General features: G+C 38.8%; 2 protein-coding genes and 1 long non-coding RNA gene across 2 annotated transcripts in view; 1 reads left to right on the top strand and 2 right to left on the bottom strand.

Moving 5' to 3' along the window:
- The window catches only part of LOC127850679 (uncharacterized), a 272,021-nt gene that overhangs the window by 103,102 nt on the left and 152,044 nt on the right, over positions 1 to 16,875 (bottom strand).
- LOC127850684 (uncharacterized) lies at positions 34 to 16,289 on the top strand. Its single transcript, XM_052383942.1, has 8 exons — positions 34 to 154; positions 9,202 to 9,385; positions 10,720 to 10,891; positions 12,832 to 12,959; positions 13,680 to 13,863; positions 15,076 to 15,224; positions 15,622 to 15,775; positions 16,082 to 16,289. Exons 2-7 carry the CDS (start codon positions 9,341 to 9,343, stop codon positions 15,739 to 15,741), a joined length of 798 nt encoding a protein of 265 aa, XP_052239902.1. The 5' UTR covers positions 34 to 154; positions 9,202 to 9,340; the 3' UTR covers positions 15,742 to 15,775; positions 16,082 to 16,289.
- LOC127850689 (uncharacterized) overlaps positions 14,908 to 16,875 on the bottom strand; it is a 17,992-nt gene continuing 16,024 nt past the window's right edge. The window contains exon 3 of the long non-coding RNA XR_008035408.1: positions 14,908 to 15,756. This is a non-coding gene — a long non-coding RNA (uncharacterized LOC127850689). The remainder of the gene's footprint in view (positions 15,757 to 16,875) is intronic.

Raw genomic sequence — 16,875 nt, 5'->3', positions numbered from 1 at the left:
TGAAATAAAATCACTTTTCTTTTCAGCGTTCAGTATCCGCGTGAAAGCAGGAGTGACGTTGGCTGCAGCTGTCAGTCCATACGTCATGAACGTTGATTGCACAGATGCCGTAACCGCCGTCAGTTCAACGTTTACCCAGCCAGTCCTTGATAAGGTACGTAATGCTGTTGTGGTATCGAAAAAAAAATTGAGTATCCATTGATGTTTGTAAAAAATTTAAGAGAATTACATAAGCATTACAAAACTGAAACATATTTGAAAATTGGTTAAACTTTAGTGAAGTTATGCCAATTTGAACATTAAAAAAAAATATTGTTTTTTCGCCGTGAAATATTCAAAAATACAATACAAATATCTTACATTGCTGAGCATGTTTTTTCCAGCTGAAAATATGATAGTCCTTAAACATGTTATGAAGATTTACAAACATTTCATGCGCAACACCTTCATGAGGGTATGTCGGACCGTATTTGGTACAAAAACGAATATGGTACATTTGTACCATATTCGGCCGAATATGGTACAAATGTACCATACTCGGACCGAAGATGGTACAATTTTCGACCGAATATGGTACAAACATTGTACCATATTCGGTTGGAATAAGTTTTTCTATGCTCGCCAAAACGTATTTGGTACATACCAAAAAAACTCATAAAATTGAAAATGGCCTACGTATATGGTACATAAATTATGTATTTCTTAATAAATGAAATAGTCTGCCGATGTGTAAACTTTTTTTCAAACTCAAATACATTGTATTAACCTAATATTGGAAGTGACAAAAGTATCATCATCATCATCATCATCATCATCATCATCATCATCATCATCATCATCATCATCATCATCATCATCGTCGTCGTCGTCGTCGTCGTCGTCGTCGTCGTAACTAGCAGTAACAGAAACAGCTAACCTAACCACACTTTACATGGATTTTGCTGGTTGTGTTACTGTTTCGCCGGCTAGCTCAGTCGGTTGCGCGTCAGATTGGCACGCAGGCGGCCTGGGTTCGATTCCCGGGCGGGCCAGATACTTTCGTGGAGATCATTAATAGCAATTTTCAAATTTTTAAAACTTTTTTTTTTCGAAAGTGTATTTTCACCAAAATCCGATTTAAGAGATTTTGAGCTCTTTTAAATGAATATATCTCTCCAAAAATAAGGATGTTTGACTGTATGGCAAGCGGTTCGACGCATAATCCCAAGAAACTAGGTTTCTCATGAGAACCTAGGTTCTCACAATGAGAACCAAGGTTCTCAGAATGAGAACCTAGGTTCTCATGAGAACCTAGGTTTTCAAATGAGAACCTTGGTTCTCATGAGAACCTAGGTTTTCAAATGAGAACCTAGGTTCTTGTCAAAACCTAGGATACCAAACGAGAACTTAAGTTCTCAGAATGAGAACCTAGGTTCTCATGAGAACCTAAGTTCTATGTGTCTATGAGAACCTAGGTTCTCATGAAAAACCTAGTTTCTCATGAGAACCTAGGTTCTCAAGCGTAAACCAAGGTTTTCAAATGAGAACCTAGGTTCTCATGAGAAACCTGGTTTCTTGGGATTTCATAAACCTTGGTTCTCATGAGAACCTAGGTTCTCATGAGAACCTAGGTTCTCGTGAGAAACTTGGTTTCTTGGGATTTCATAAACCTAGGTTCTCATGAGAACCTAGGTTCTCATGAGAAACCTAGTTTCTTGGGATTATGCGTCGAACCGCTTGTAATAATTAACCTCCAGTTGTCTCCCATTGCTTGGTACACGCTGGCGGCATATGTGTAAAATGAATAGAAATAGGCGTGAAACCGTGAATGTTTCTCCCCAAGAGCATTTTCTGAACAATGTTCAGACAATGCTCAGTAATATTCTACTAAACTTATCTGTTGAATATTTGTGACAACAGGCATTAGCCGTCGGTGACCGCTTCTTGTTCATGTTTCCGTGCATGGGTGTTCTTGAGGAATGAAATTAGTAAAGTAATCGGTCGACATTGGTCTGAACACGTTAATAAAAAATTGAACTGTTTATGAAATACATCTTTAATTGCAAATATTATTATGAGACTCAAAAGTCAGATCAATCGTTACATAATACATTGTTACAGCATTGAATGAGTTTCAAATATTCAGTTCCCTTGTTCGGGCCTCAAACGACTGTACGGTACAGTTTTCTATTTTAAGTATGTCTGTGACCTACATGTAGGAAGCAATCATTATGGTATAAAGTTTTATCTCTATTGATTATGTGTAATAATGTATTACTCAATCGTAAGATATCGGCAACATTGCAAGAAAAACTTATGCGCTAAAGACTTTGCAAACATATTTCAATAACTTGAGATATCTGCAAAAATAAAGTTCTTAACGGCGTGTTTTCATTCTGTCCAGCCCGTGTGTAATCATATGTGAACCCCATTGATCCTGCGCCCTGAATAATGTGTCCCGTATTCCAAACGAGCAAGTTTACGCCGTCCGACGCGTAATTCTGAAAACCTAGAGATCTGAAAACCTAGGTTCTCAGAGAACCTAGGTTCTCATGGAGCCTAGGTTTTTGAAAACCTAGGTTCTCTGAGAACCTAGGTTCTCAGAGAAACTAGGTTTTCAGAAAACCTAGGTTTTCAGAGAACCTAGGTTCTATGAGAACCTAGGTTTTCAAAGAACCTAGGTTCTCATGAGAACCTAGGTTCTATGAGAACCTTGGTTCTCATAATGAGAACCTAGGTTCTCAAGAGAACCTAGGTTCTCTGAAAACCTAGGTTCTCAGAGAACCTAGGTTCTCAGAGAACCTATGGTTCCCAAATGAAAACCACGGATATGGCAAGCAGTTAGACGCATAATCCCAAGAAACTAGGTTTCTCATGAGAACCTAGGTTCTCATTCTGAGAACCTAGGTTCTCATGAAAACCTAGGTTTTCAAATGAGAACCTAGGTTCTCATGAGAACCTAGGTTTTCAAATAAGAACCTAGGTTCTCATGAAAACCTAGGTTCTCATTTGAAAACTTGGGTTCTTGACGTCATATGCAATCTTCAAGCGAGAACCTAGGTTCTCATTCTGAGAACCTAGGTTCTCATTTTGAGAACCTAGGTTCTCATGAGAAACCTAGTTTCTTGGGATTATGCGTCGAACCGCTTGCCATATGACTGGCTGCTTTAGACAGGTGTGACTGTATTCCTAAACATTACTTTGTAAAGTTGATTTGTCGTTCCGACGTCATATTGCTGAGAAGCCGACAAAGCTTTGAAGTTTCCGATTTTTTCTTTGATAACGTGCCGCTTTAAAAAGGCGGGAATTTTGCACACGAGTCTTACTCAGAAGTCAGTAACCATATTTGACTTGGCAGTCGGCAAGAAAAGTTGTGATTTTCGACTAGAAAGAATTGAAATCCAAACTTTCTTCAAACTTCAAAAGAATTCTTGACAGTAAGTACTGTACATCATTTTAATTTTCAGTTGTCTTAATATGCATTGATGTTTTAACATGCATTGATTTTTATGTTTTATGCCCCCCCCCCCCCCCCTCAGAGTGCATTTGCAGTTGTCCGTCCGTCTATCCAATTGTCCGTGGCATTCCTTCCGGGTGCGTAACTCCTAAACTGCTAAAATATTTAAGCTACAGTCATTTTTTCGAAAGTGTATTTTCCACCAAAATCAGATCGAGCTCCTGTAATCTGTAGATTTGAACATTTTAAATTTTATGGAGTTTATAGGTCTTTGACCTTCGAACCCTGCCTAGTCGTGACTTCTGGTGAGCGACCTAGGCCCCCAGGGCCCCATCTTTATATCCCTTCCATCCACGTAGCATTGGTTTCTACAGACCGTTTGTCCGTTGACCGCCATAAGTTTGCCCGCTATTTTTCCCCTGAATTTGAATTCGGTTGGATTTCAATGAAACTTTACATGAAGTACTTGCTACTTTCATTGCGCATATTGCCCGGAAGTTCGGATTGTAAATTTTAGCGGAGCTATCAGACGAGTGATTTTAGCTCAGCTCATGTCGTGAGACATTCGTTTTCGACACGCGGTGTTCAATACAAGCTCTATTAACTAATGAAGTATAAATGTATAATAACTTATTATATTATTTCAGATGAAGGAAGCAATTAGGAGAAAAAGGAAGCAATTAGGGTGCTTGCCCAGGTCGAAGTACGACATTATTGTCAGATGTTTAAACGGATCGTTCGATGTCCCTGTGAAGAAACGGACACCTGAAGAGAATAATTGTTTGGCCATGATTAGAAAACGTAAGGACTTCGAGCTTGGTGACCGGGGTTCTTTATTGTGTGGCGGAAAGCAAGTCCTTGTGAAAGAAGATCTTCCTAGATTTGTTGAGAAGATGTTCATGGAAAACAAAGGATGTGAAGCAAGGGTTATTTACAACAAACTGAAAGTAAATTACACGGGGTTCTCGGAACAAGCTATCCTTGAAATACTGTACAATAGCAAGTATTACCATGAGAAGTATCCGAGATTTACAAACAAGCCAAAGCCAAAGACAATTACAGAAGAGGAACCAGGCAAAAGATGGCAGATTGACATAATTAACATGAAAAATCAAAGTGTTAGCTACAAGGGGTCCACATACAGTTATATTCTACAAGTCGTGGACGTTTATTCTAGGTACGTTATGCCAAAATCCCTGAAAACGAAGAGTTCGCGTGAAGTTGCAAAGGCATTAGAGGACGTGTTGATGGTTAACCTTGCCCCTGACATCATCCAATGTGACAACGGACTGGAATTTAAAGGCCCTAGTATGAAACTTTTGTTGAACAAGTACAACATCAAAATGATCAATAGTAGGCCGTATCATCCTCAATCACAGGGCAAGTGTGAAAGGTCAAACAGTGTTATAAAGGCCAAGATTCTATTTGCAACAAAAAGTAAACGTGGATTTAACTGGGTCGAAGGGCTTCAAGATTTAGCCTATGCCATAAACACAAGTTTCAAACGAGTTCTTGGGGGTCTCACGCCCTTTGAAGCCTACTACGGAAGAAGTCATGTTTTTACCAAAGAACGTCATAGTTCTCGTGAAATAAAGAAAACCATACGGCGAGCAAATAAAAAGGCTTACAGGTCGCTGTTGAAAAACGCAACTTCCCCAAGCAAGTACAAAGTAGGAGAGACAGTATTAATTCGCTATCCCTTTCGAAAATCCAGGGTGCCAACCAAAAGATATGTTATCGAAGGCAAGGTAGAAAAAGTAAAACGAAATGGTGTTTATATCGTGTCATTTCAAGTACCGAACAAACCCGAACTTGGATTCGTAAGCAAATCGGTTGGGGTCGAAAACATGACTAGCCTAACTGTTGCGTTAGAGAAACAACGAAAAATTAAAAAACATTCATTAAAACAGAACCGCTCAGAGAAACAAAATCACAGAACTAAGTACTATCATGTTTTAACACACCATGAAAATCTGCAGTTGTTGGATGGGGTGAATATTGCCATGGACCCAAATCCGGATGGAAATTGTCAATTTGCTGCTATATCGCATCAACTTGGTAAAATTGGTATATACAAAGACGTAGATGCTTTACGTAAGGAAGCAGTCCATCACATTGTAGAAAACAGATATTTCTATGAAACTTTTGTCTATGATGAAACATTTGATGAATACGTTAAGAATATGTCTAAGAATGGGACATACGGCGACAACCTCACGCTCATTGCACTTATGAGAGAATATAATTTGCAGTGCCTGGTAGTTTCTACCCGAGGACTAGAACACTCATCAATTGTGTCAGCAGATGGAAAGTTCGATGGTGATGTTGGAACAATTGCATTGGGGTATTTCCCAGAAGGATTTGGCATGCATTACGTTAGTATCCGTATCAATCAACGCGTGTACAAGGACATAATTTCACGCTTAGAACAGTCGTATGACAACGGTGACTCTGGCGACAGCGCTGCGTCTGGCGACAACGCTGCGTCAGGCGACAACGCTGCGTCTGGCGACAACGGTGACTCTGGCGACAACGGTGACTCCGGCGACACCGCTGCGTCTGGCGACAACACTGCATCTGGCGACAACGCTGCGTCTGGCGACAACGGTGACTCTTGCGACAACGGTGACTCCGGCGACAACGGTGACTCCAGCGACAACGGTGACTCTGGCGACAACGGTGACTCTGGCGACAACGGTGACTCCGGCGACACCGCTGCGTCTGGCGACAACACTGCATCTGGCGACAACGCTGCGTCTGGCGACAACGGTGACTCTTGCGACAACGGTGACTCCGGCGACAACGGTGACTCCAGCGACAACGGTGACTCTGGCGACAACGGTGACTCCGGCGACAACGCTGCGTCTGGCGACAACACTGCATCTGGCGACAACGCTGCGTCTGGCGACAACGGTGACTCTTGCGACAACGGTGACTCCGGCGACAACGGTGACTCCAGCGACAACGGTGACTCCGGCGACAACGGTGACTCCGGCGACAACGCTGCGTCTGGCGACAACGGTGACTCCGGCGACAACGCTGCGTCTGGCGACAACACTGCATCTGGCGACAACGCTGCGTCTGGCGACAACGGTGACTCTTGCGACAACGGTGACTCCGGCGACAACGGTGACTCCAGCGACAACGGTGACTCCGGCGACAACGGTGACTCCGGCGACAACGCTGCGTCTGGCGACAACGGTGACTCCGGCGACAACGGTGACTCTGGCGACAACGGTGACGTCTCTGTGTGTTCAGCCCTGAAAGAGCTTCAAGATATGATAAACAATAGGAGGGCACAGAAGCGAACGACTTTTCCATTTCTGATGTTACCACTTCACATTCAAGTTGAAATTTTTAAGTTCTGCATACAATCAAACCCGTCAATCCAGTTTGTGTTGGCAGGGTCGGCAAACCCTTTAGAGATTTAATAAGGTCAATGAGTTTGCAAACACCTAGAATTTACATTCGGCCGGATACTGGACTAGATACTAGTAACAGAAATCCTGTTAGCGTTCGTTTCCTATTAACAAGAGCGGGCAGAAACAGCGGTCTTATTTCGGCAATAAAAGAAATCATCAAGGGGCCAAAATGGGCAAACGCATGGCTGCGTTTGCGTGTTAGTGATCGGTTGGTATGATATCATAGATGTCATGTACAGACATTACAGGTGAAATATACATGTATATCGGTGTTTGGAAACCTGTTATGTTATTTTTGTGATTGATGATTATGTTCTTCTACCGGAAATTTGTTGTCATTTGCTCATTTACTGGTAACTTTTTACGAAGCACATTTGGGATATTTTGGCTGCTACTAAAATGAATGTATATATGTATATTATGTCTTGTCAAAATGCTACAGTTGGATTAAAATTTAAATGCTGTTCTATGTTCTTCAATATTACTTTGAAAAATCCTGTCAGTATACCAATAAATGAAAAAAGTACAAGTTTGTTGAATCTCTTGAATGAAACAAATTATAAAATACAAAATGTAAAATGAATATGTGATGATGATGATGACAAAACATTTGTGATGATGATGATGGTAAAAAAATTGTGATGATGATGGTGGTGGTGATGATGATGACAGTGGTTATGATGATTGGGGTTTGATGATTGTGGTGATGATGATGATGATGATGATAATGATGATGATGATGATGATAACAAACGTTTTGGGATGATGATGACAGCGATGTTTATCGGACGATGATGATGGTTATAATGATGATGATAAGTTTTTAGATGATGATGACGGCGATGTTTATCGGCCGACGATGATGATAATGATGATGATGATAACAAAATATTTGTGATGATGATGATTGCGATGTTTATTGGCCGATGATGATGATGATATTCTCATCGTCGTCATCATCATCACAACATCCTCATTATCGACCGAAAACATCGCTGTCATTATCATCACAAAAAAAACTTTTGTGATCACCATTACGATCATGATAATGGATATGATGATGTTGGTTTTGATGGTGATGATGATGGTGGTGTTGGTAAAGATAACAACGATGATGATCATTGGGGTGTTGATAATTGATGTGATGATGATGATGATGATGATGATGATGATGATGATGATGATGAGATAACGATGATGATGATGATGATGATGATGATGAGATAACGATGATGATGATGATGATGATGATTACGATGATGAGTGTGTATCATATTCGGAACGAATGTGGTACATTTTTCATCCGAATATGGTACAAGTTTGTACCATATTCGGTCAGGCATTTTACCCCAAAACTGCAGATACGTATATGGTACAATTAGACAGTTGTACCATATTCGGCCGAATATGGTACAAACTTGTACATATTCGTTTTTGTACCAAATACGGTCCGACAAGGGTAGCTTTATTTTAAATTAACAGGACCTAGTTGTTCTCAGGCCTCAATAAAATGAAAGTATGATTTATGTTAAGCCACCATATACAGAGCAGGTAATCACGTGATAGTCAAGATGACTACGTCCATGCCAAGACAGTTATTTTTTGGCGTCTTATACCCTTTATTACATTAATTATTTTTTAAATGACGCTCACTATTCAGCCATATCAGTAAAATGTTTTGCGTTTCATATTAAAATTCGCTTTATATCTTGACTTTACTACCCGCCGATTTCCTTAGTGGAGCTGTAATTAGGTCATCCCGCTAAGTTTTATGTTTGAGCCGAGATCTAGGAAAATGTGATTTAATGCATGTGCGTAAAGTTTCGTCACATTTAAGCCTTTGCCGTCCGCACAGGCTAATCGGGCACTACATTTTCGCCCCAAACTGGAATTTTGCTCAGAAGAGACGGCATTTTTAAAGAAGATTACAATAAAGGCGGAAAGTGTCTTCCTTGATTAGCCTTGTACGACACTCTACGCACATGCGTTAAGTGGATTTTCCCAGAGCGTGATTCATGTGTTGCATTTAGGGTTTTATGCTTTCCAGTGGTTTATAGAGAAATATCAGTCAATTAAAAATGACAATGCACTGTTTAAAACAGTGAAAGTAACAGTGAAATAACGTTATTGTTCATATGTCGTGATGCCATTATTTTAGAGTAATTCTCCAGGTTGAATACCAAAAAAGTCATTTGTAAGCATAAAATAAAATTCAATTGCTTTGCTGAAAAATCGATTTAAATTCACTCGTGATCATAGATGTGTTTATGTGATCAAGCCTGAATTAAAATCCATATTCTACCAGATCCACCAAATATCCTCTATTTCTTTTATTCCGAGTAGCCGCCGACATTTGTATCTGGGATTCCTGGGAATTCCCCTGACGTCTCAGACGACAATGTGATTGCGACGTCACTGGGAAAGTTCACAACTACGGACCCTGATACCACGTGTTCTGTGACGTTACCTGTGACAACCGTTTATGAGATCAGAAAAGTGGCGTCACCGACCGATCCCCAGAAACCGGGTAACAATTTAGAAAAAAATTAATGGGCCGCGCTCTATGAGAAAGGGGTTTAATGCATGTGCGGAAAGTTTCATCCCATATTAGCCTGTGCAGTATGTATCAGAAACGACACTTATCGCTTTTATGATATTTTTCGTTTAAAAAAAGTCTCTTCTTAGCAAAAATTCCAGTTTAGGCGGAAAGTGTTTGCCGGATTAGCCTATGCAGACTGCACAGGCTTATCTGGGACGAAACTTTGCGCACATTAAACCCCATTTTCACAGAGCGGTTCGCTTAATGTTTTTTTAAGGGAGGCGCCGTAACAAACATACCACATAAGTAAATATACCACATAAGTACACATACCACATAAGTAAACATAACACATATGTAAACATAAAGCATAAGTTAACATAACACAAAACTAAACATAACACATACGTAAACATGACACATAGGTAAACATAGCACATACGAGCTTCGTTCTTGGAAAACGGGGCTTAATGCATCTGCGTAAAAGGTCGTCTCAGATAAGCCTGTGCATTCCGCGTACGCTCAGACGACATTTACCGCTTTGAAATATTATTGCGTGAAGGCTGAAATCTAGAACCATAGTTTTACAGAGTTTGAAGTGTGGATCAGTAACGCCGTTACCCAAGCGTCTATCGACTTCAATGACCCGCCTGTTTCCCTTTCGTTAACAATCAAGTGCACTGACAGGAACGTTCTTAATGACATCACGGGGACGTTTAACGTCAACATTGTCGACTCAGTAAGTTGCGTTCACGTTATTATAAAGTATGGGAATCCTGATGAATTGCTTGGAAAGCACTAAACTATTTGTATAAATTTAAAAACTCTTTGAAAAACGACCAGCCCTGATGGTTTAAAATGCACTTTCAAAAACTGCTGTACATCGTTATATATGTTTATTTAAACAGTGACACTTCGACTCGATTGTTTTTCACTTGAACCCATGCACGCAATTGCGCGTAAGCCTGCCGGCACACCTTTTATGTTGTTTGCTTTGGAGTTTAACAACGTTGTGTTTGAAAAAATGAGCCTCGCTCTGAGAAGACCGGGTTAAATGCATGGGATTTTCAAAGTGTCATTCCATATTAGCATAGGCGGAAAGTGTCGTTCCTGATTGCTTGGGAAGCTCCGGCTTTCCCAGATGTTTGTTTCATATATTGGGCATGTGGTCTTTGAATATTAATAACAATTATTGACTTGACGTGTAATTTTGTCTCGCTTAAAATTCAGCGAAAACCCGTGTCGAATGGCATCTCGTAACAGAAAATATTCCAAAGTGATGACGTAATATCCTGTGAAATGATTATATTATTTGACTTCAGCCGCCGGTTTTCACCGCACTGCCTGCGACCGGAACTAACATTTTCGACGGTCTTAAGCACGCCACCGAGACCCTTCACACGTTCAGCGTCACCGATAGCGACGACGCCGTTAACTGCTCTGCAAGAGTGCCGGAAAACGCCCTTTTTGAAGTGATTGCCGGTGTCGCATCAAGTAATAAACTGGAAAAAATAATAAAAAATTAAGCCTCGTTCTTGGGAAACTGGTTTTAATGCATGTGCGCTGAATGTCGTCCCTGAAAACTGTGTTTAATGCATATGCGCTGAATGTCGTCCCTGAGCGGACCCAGGCCAACAAAGGAACGACACTTTTCGCTTGTATAGGTTGTTTTTGTTTTTATGAAGTCGATTCTACACGACAATCCAGCTTAAGCGGAAAATGTCGTCCCTGATTAGCCTGTGTCGACTGCACATGATAATCTGGACGACACTACGCAGATGCATAAAGCCTAGTTTTCAACGAACGAGGCTCATGAAGTTTAAGTTTTATATGATACTAATGTTTCATTGGCTAAGTCAGTTCACGTCGAGGCGCCATTTTCTACTGTATGATATCACAGTAGCGTTTTTAATCATTTCGTTATGTTGATATTAAAGTTGCCTGATATGATTTTTATATCCGGTTAGTTACTAGTAGGCATTGTTTTATAATCAATAATATAATACTAGGGATCAACTTTTTAGTCATCTGTTTCAATAAAAAGGTAAAAACGATTCAAATTTAACAAAAAACAACAACAATTTGATACTAAGATGTAATATATTTTAAGCACAAATGCCATGAAAAAAACGTACCATACAAATGTAAAGCGCAAGTGCTAATGACGTTATGAATACATATATATTCTACCTAAAAAATCAACGTTCTAGCGATTATATTTTATTATCTGTTTAAAATGTGTTCACGGATGTATGATACACAGAAAAATAGGCTATTGTCCTATTGTTTTATAAAATATTATACTTGGCTCGAATATCCAAAGATAATATTATTATTTAAGCCTGATCTGATATATATTGCAATGCAAAAGGGCAGTAATAAATTATTATCTATACTTCTAGTAAAGATTAGTTCTGAAGTAAACGTTAAATGACGTCATAAATGTTAACAAGATGACGTCATCAAATGCATTATATAGTACAGCTAATTGTCCGCTTAGTGCTTTAGGGGTCTTTACTTGGATTTCTGCATCAGCGCTAATAACTTACATTTATAGAGATAATTGCCAAAAAAATGAGTGCCAAATAATCAGAACATTTATGGATTAAGTGAGTTTAAATCAAGAACATCGGTTAAAAACCCCACAAATATGTTTGCTGTTAAATACGTGCAAACGTCGATCAGTCTTCTAAAAACCGAAGAACAAAATAAAATAAAAGCAATCATATGCTTTCTTATTATAAATCTGTTATTCAATGTTTAATTTAAATAGAAGATATTTGTTGGATTCGGTGGATTATCGATTTTAATTCACGAGTGATCATAGAAAATAATATTTTCACGAGTGGCGCAGCCACGAGTGAAAAAAAAATAATTTCTATGGTCACAAGTGAAGTAAAATCGATATTCCTCCGAATCCAACAAATTTTCTTTTTATTTTATGCTTTTTTTTTAAGTTTATATACATTGTTAAAGAGTTTAACTAATGAATTTCGCTGGGATAATGACGTCATTTTGTAAAAAAAATGACGTCATTTCGCAGTAAACAGTGAAAATTATCGATAGTTTTCACTGTTTGAAACAGTGAAATTATAGGTTTAACGCACTGATATTTCTCTATAAACCACCGGAAAGCATAAAATAAATGTTGTTTCTTGTCGATGCAGTAGGATTATTTTACGCAATTTTCTTAGATTAAAACATTTTTAACACTGCGTGTGGACGCGCGCTTGGAAAAGGGGGTTAAATGCATATTGTAAAAGCCAGATTAGCCCGCCATTTTGCCTAAACTTTTGTAACTAAGATGTCGACCCTGATTAGCTTGTTTGGACTGCACATGCTAATATAGGACGACTCTTTACGCACATGCATTAAGCCCCGTTATCCCAGAGCGAGGCTCGTGTCAATATAACACATCGCTTGCACGTTTTCAGGGTTTACAATTAACGTAAAGGCGGGGGTAACGCTAAGAGCAGCGAACGGACATTACGTCATCAACGTCGACTGCTCAGATGGCGACAATGACGTCACTGCGACGTTCACACAACCAGTGATTGATACGGTAGGTTGTCTAACATGCGCAAATTAACTGGATTAGCCGTAAACCGATCAAACATTCCGGCATATACGCCTTCAATAATAGATGTTCAAGTAAATGTGGTTACACCGAAACCAAACGATACCAAACAGTCATCCCAGCTAATGTGCCTTCAATAATAGATATTCAAATGAATGTAGTTATACTAGACCCAAATGATAACAAAACAAAAAATCATATATATAAACTATACATTTGTCACTGAAAACAAATTTAAGGATGAGTAAATCGAAATGGTTTTGTTTCTTTGTCCAGGTTTTTTTCTGCGTGCAGCTTTTCTTCCTTTTTTTCTTGCATTTCTCTGCATTTTTTTCAAGAAATGTATATGAGGATTACACGAATATATAACTACCAATTGTACTTTTGTTCATTACATGCTATATTCTATTGTAGTATGTATTGGTACTGTTATGATATATTAATAAATAGTATGAATCCGTGTATGTTTATATGAATTTCTGAATAAAAGGTTTTAAAAAATCATCCCGGCAAATGTTGCCTCAACAATAAATATTCCCGCCTTTGTGGTTATTCCGGAACAAAATGTGAACCGGGAGTCATCGCGGTACAAGAGTCCTCAATAATAGATATTCACATAAATGCGCTTATATTAACCAAACGAAAACCCCAAAAGGACGCCTGGCCGTTAAATTGATTTTTTTTATTGTCCTTCTGTTTTGGCAGCCGCCGAGTTTTGTATCCGGGATCCCCGGAAGTTCCCCTAACGTCTCTGACTCCACTGTCACACAGATGTTACTCGGGAAGTTTACAACTACCGACCCGGATACGGCGTGTTCTGTGACGTCACCATCCACCACCGTGTATGAGATCAGAAATGTGACGTCACCGGTGAATGTTTCTCAACCAGGTGAATAATCATTTGAAACATTAGTGCTCCGTGTTTTGCATGTGAGCTTTTTTCTCTTTTTTTGCACAACTAAAATGATAAGAATAAAGTTTCCTCGTAGCGGAGTATGAAGAATGTCGGTCTGCTCACGAACAATCTCAAATCCCAGATAAACAGATAATCACTTGATAGTAAAAGTAACGACGTTCATAATCCCAGCTATAACAGAGGGGGTAATCACTTGATGGTAAAAGTGGCGACGTTCATAATCCCAGCTATAACAGAGGGGGTAATCACTTGATAGTAAAAGTGACGACGTTCATAATCCCAGCTATAACAGAGGGGGTAATCACTTGATAGTAAAAGTGGCGACGTTCTTGTCGAGACACTTATTTTTTGCCGCTATGGACTTCGCATCTTGACTATCACGCGATTTCCCCCTTTGATAAGAATACGCACATATTTCTATGCAAACTCAGGATTGAGTCGTACTAGCAACTCAAAAAAGCTTTTATGAACACCAATAATTAATAAATAAATAACTAAATAAATAAATAAAATAAAATGAATGAATAAATAATACATTAATTAAGAAAAACACTCTAAGTTGAGTCAGATCATTGGCTTAAGTATGCTCAAGTATATTCCTGATACTAAGCTATTATAAATTTACAAAACTCTTGCTTATTGGGAGCCATTTACTATTTACGAAAGTATCGCTGTTGAAAGTTGATAAAGTCTAGTAGTGTTGTCAAGCGGTCACTTCATTGTGCTTTTTTGGGACGTGAGTACGTTACCAAATAGAAGCGCCAAAAAGGTTTCGATAGGGAGAATAAGTGAATTTTTGTCTGACGAAACAACTAGGCATGTGTTTAAAGTATTGTCCTATTTTTTAGATGAATTAATCGCCCCTGATTAGCCTGTCTAGTCTAAAAGGGCTAATCCGGAACGACGATTTCCTCTTTAATGGAAGTCAGAATAGTTATATCACTTTAAGGTTGCTAACACTCTGTGTATGAATTGAACATAAAACCAGTATTATTTGTTTTTAATATGATACTGTAATTGAAACAAGTAAACGCTTCGATCTTTGAAAATCTTCGTTTTTCATAAGCTATTGAAAGTATGTGTGACAAGTGTGATTATTTGTAATTTTTTTAATGTCTCTTTTTTCGATGAAATACTCTCGTTATGCGCACAAGCAAATGATTTTTTGTGCTGTTTAATTCCTAGAATTTGAAGTCAGGATCTCTAGCACCGTGACTGAAGCTGCCATCGACTTCAACGACCAGGCCGTGCCGTTGACGTTAACGATACGGTGTACTGACGGCAACCCCGTCAACGTCATCACCGGGACTTTCAACGTCAATATCGTTGATGAGGTACGTCTGTAGGATACCGGAATCGTGGTTGACCTTAAAATGACTTTTTCATTCAAAGTTTGGTTAAATGACGGTTTTTAAAATAATTGTTATAGATTCTAAGAAGAATTTTTACTATATGTTTAAAGGAGATATTGTTTCATTTATGGCTATTCATCACGCGTAATCGGAAAAATAATGACAGATTTTGTAACGCTTTTTTTTCTCGAGAATGCGCAAAAACTTATCAAAAAAGCGTTTTTCTTCTCATATTTTCTTCAGCAAGCCTAACAAAGTGGTAACGCTTCATCTTTTGCTTCCAGAGGTCTCTTTATTTAATCTCGGGGAAAGCAATACACGGTTATAAACCATTTTGCAATTGTAAATGAAATTTATTTTAAAATCCATTTCCTCGTAGGATCCAGTTCTAACGTCGTTTCCTATGACGTCATATCAGTTCCTAGAAGACACTTCCGTTTCCGCTCTGGAGCTAAACTCATTCAGCCTTAAAGATTCTGATGACGTCGTATCTGCTTGATGTCATCTGTCAAATCTGAAAATCAACGTCAAAGGTCAAACGTTATAAAAATATAAATATAAATATATAGTAAATAAATAAATAAATAAATAAATAAATAAAAGTAAATAAATATAAAGATATAAAGATTCGCAAACAATCGATGAATGTTTTTTATTTGTTTGTTTGTTTCCATCAATCTTCGTTTGAACACTGCAAAAGAAATTAAACAAGATGGTGTCACTACCCTGCGGGTGTTTGCTTTTTTCAACATTCATGTCGGTCTTATTGCGTTAAAGCAGGCATGAAAACGTGATACAATTTATATGAACAATCGCTTGTTTTTTTTCCCTTCTTTTAGCGTTTCAGATTTGGTACAAGGGACGCCCGCGAGCGTCCTTGAACTATGACGTCACGCCCGTTCATAACATCGGGATTATTTGCGACGACGGCAAAGTCTTTAGCGCGAGATATTATTACGCAGTGGATCTGGAAAACAACGTAAGTAATCCAAGACGAAGAACAGCCCAACTGTATGTCTGTCATGGATTATACTTGGTATACTAACAAAGAGGTAATTACGCCCCTCCCATTTTCCACCATTGGTCAAAGGTAATTTCACTGTAACTTAAAATAAAACAAAGCCTAATAGTGTTTTTATAAATTAAAAAAAGTACGACAGGAATTATCGAGTAAAGAAAACGTCGCGCTATATGCATGTCGGTCAATCTGTATCCAACTATATTCATCTGCCATATTCAACCGTCCTGTTAAATGTTCAGTATTACTGTTTCCTCACAAATATCATAATTACACAACAATATTCGAATCTGAAACACTTTATTTTAATCTTGTCAATTTCCCAAAACGTAAAAAGGTCCCTTTAAACCCCGTTTTCTAATCGAACCAGCTCATTTCATTAAATGTGTCTTGTTCTGAGAAAATCGGGCTTAATCAAGTTAATGCATGTGCGTAAAGTGTCGTCACAGATTGGCCTGTGCAGTCCGCACAGGCTAATCAGGGACGACACTTTCCGCCTTAACTGGATTTTTGAGTAGAAACTGCAGAAAGTAGCCTTTGCGGACTGCACAGGCTAATCTTGGACGACACTTTACGCACATGATTTAAGCCCAGTTTTCTCAGAACAAGACTCAA

Source organism: Dreissena polymorpha, chromosome 11 (genome assembly GCF_020536995.1).
Source record: "Dreissena polymorpha isolate Duluth1 chromosome 11, UMN_Dpol_1.0, whole genome shotgun sequence".
Taxonomy (NCBI): domain Eukaryota; kingdom Metazoa; phylum Mollusca; class Bivalvia; order Myida; family Dreissenidae; genus Dreissena; species Dreissena polymorpha.
Note: the sequence above shows the minus strand (reverse complement) of the source record. Positions and strands in the feature narration are given on the sequence as shown.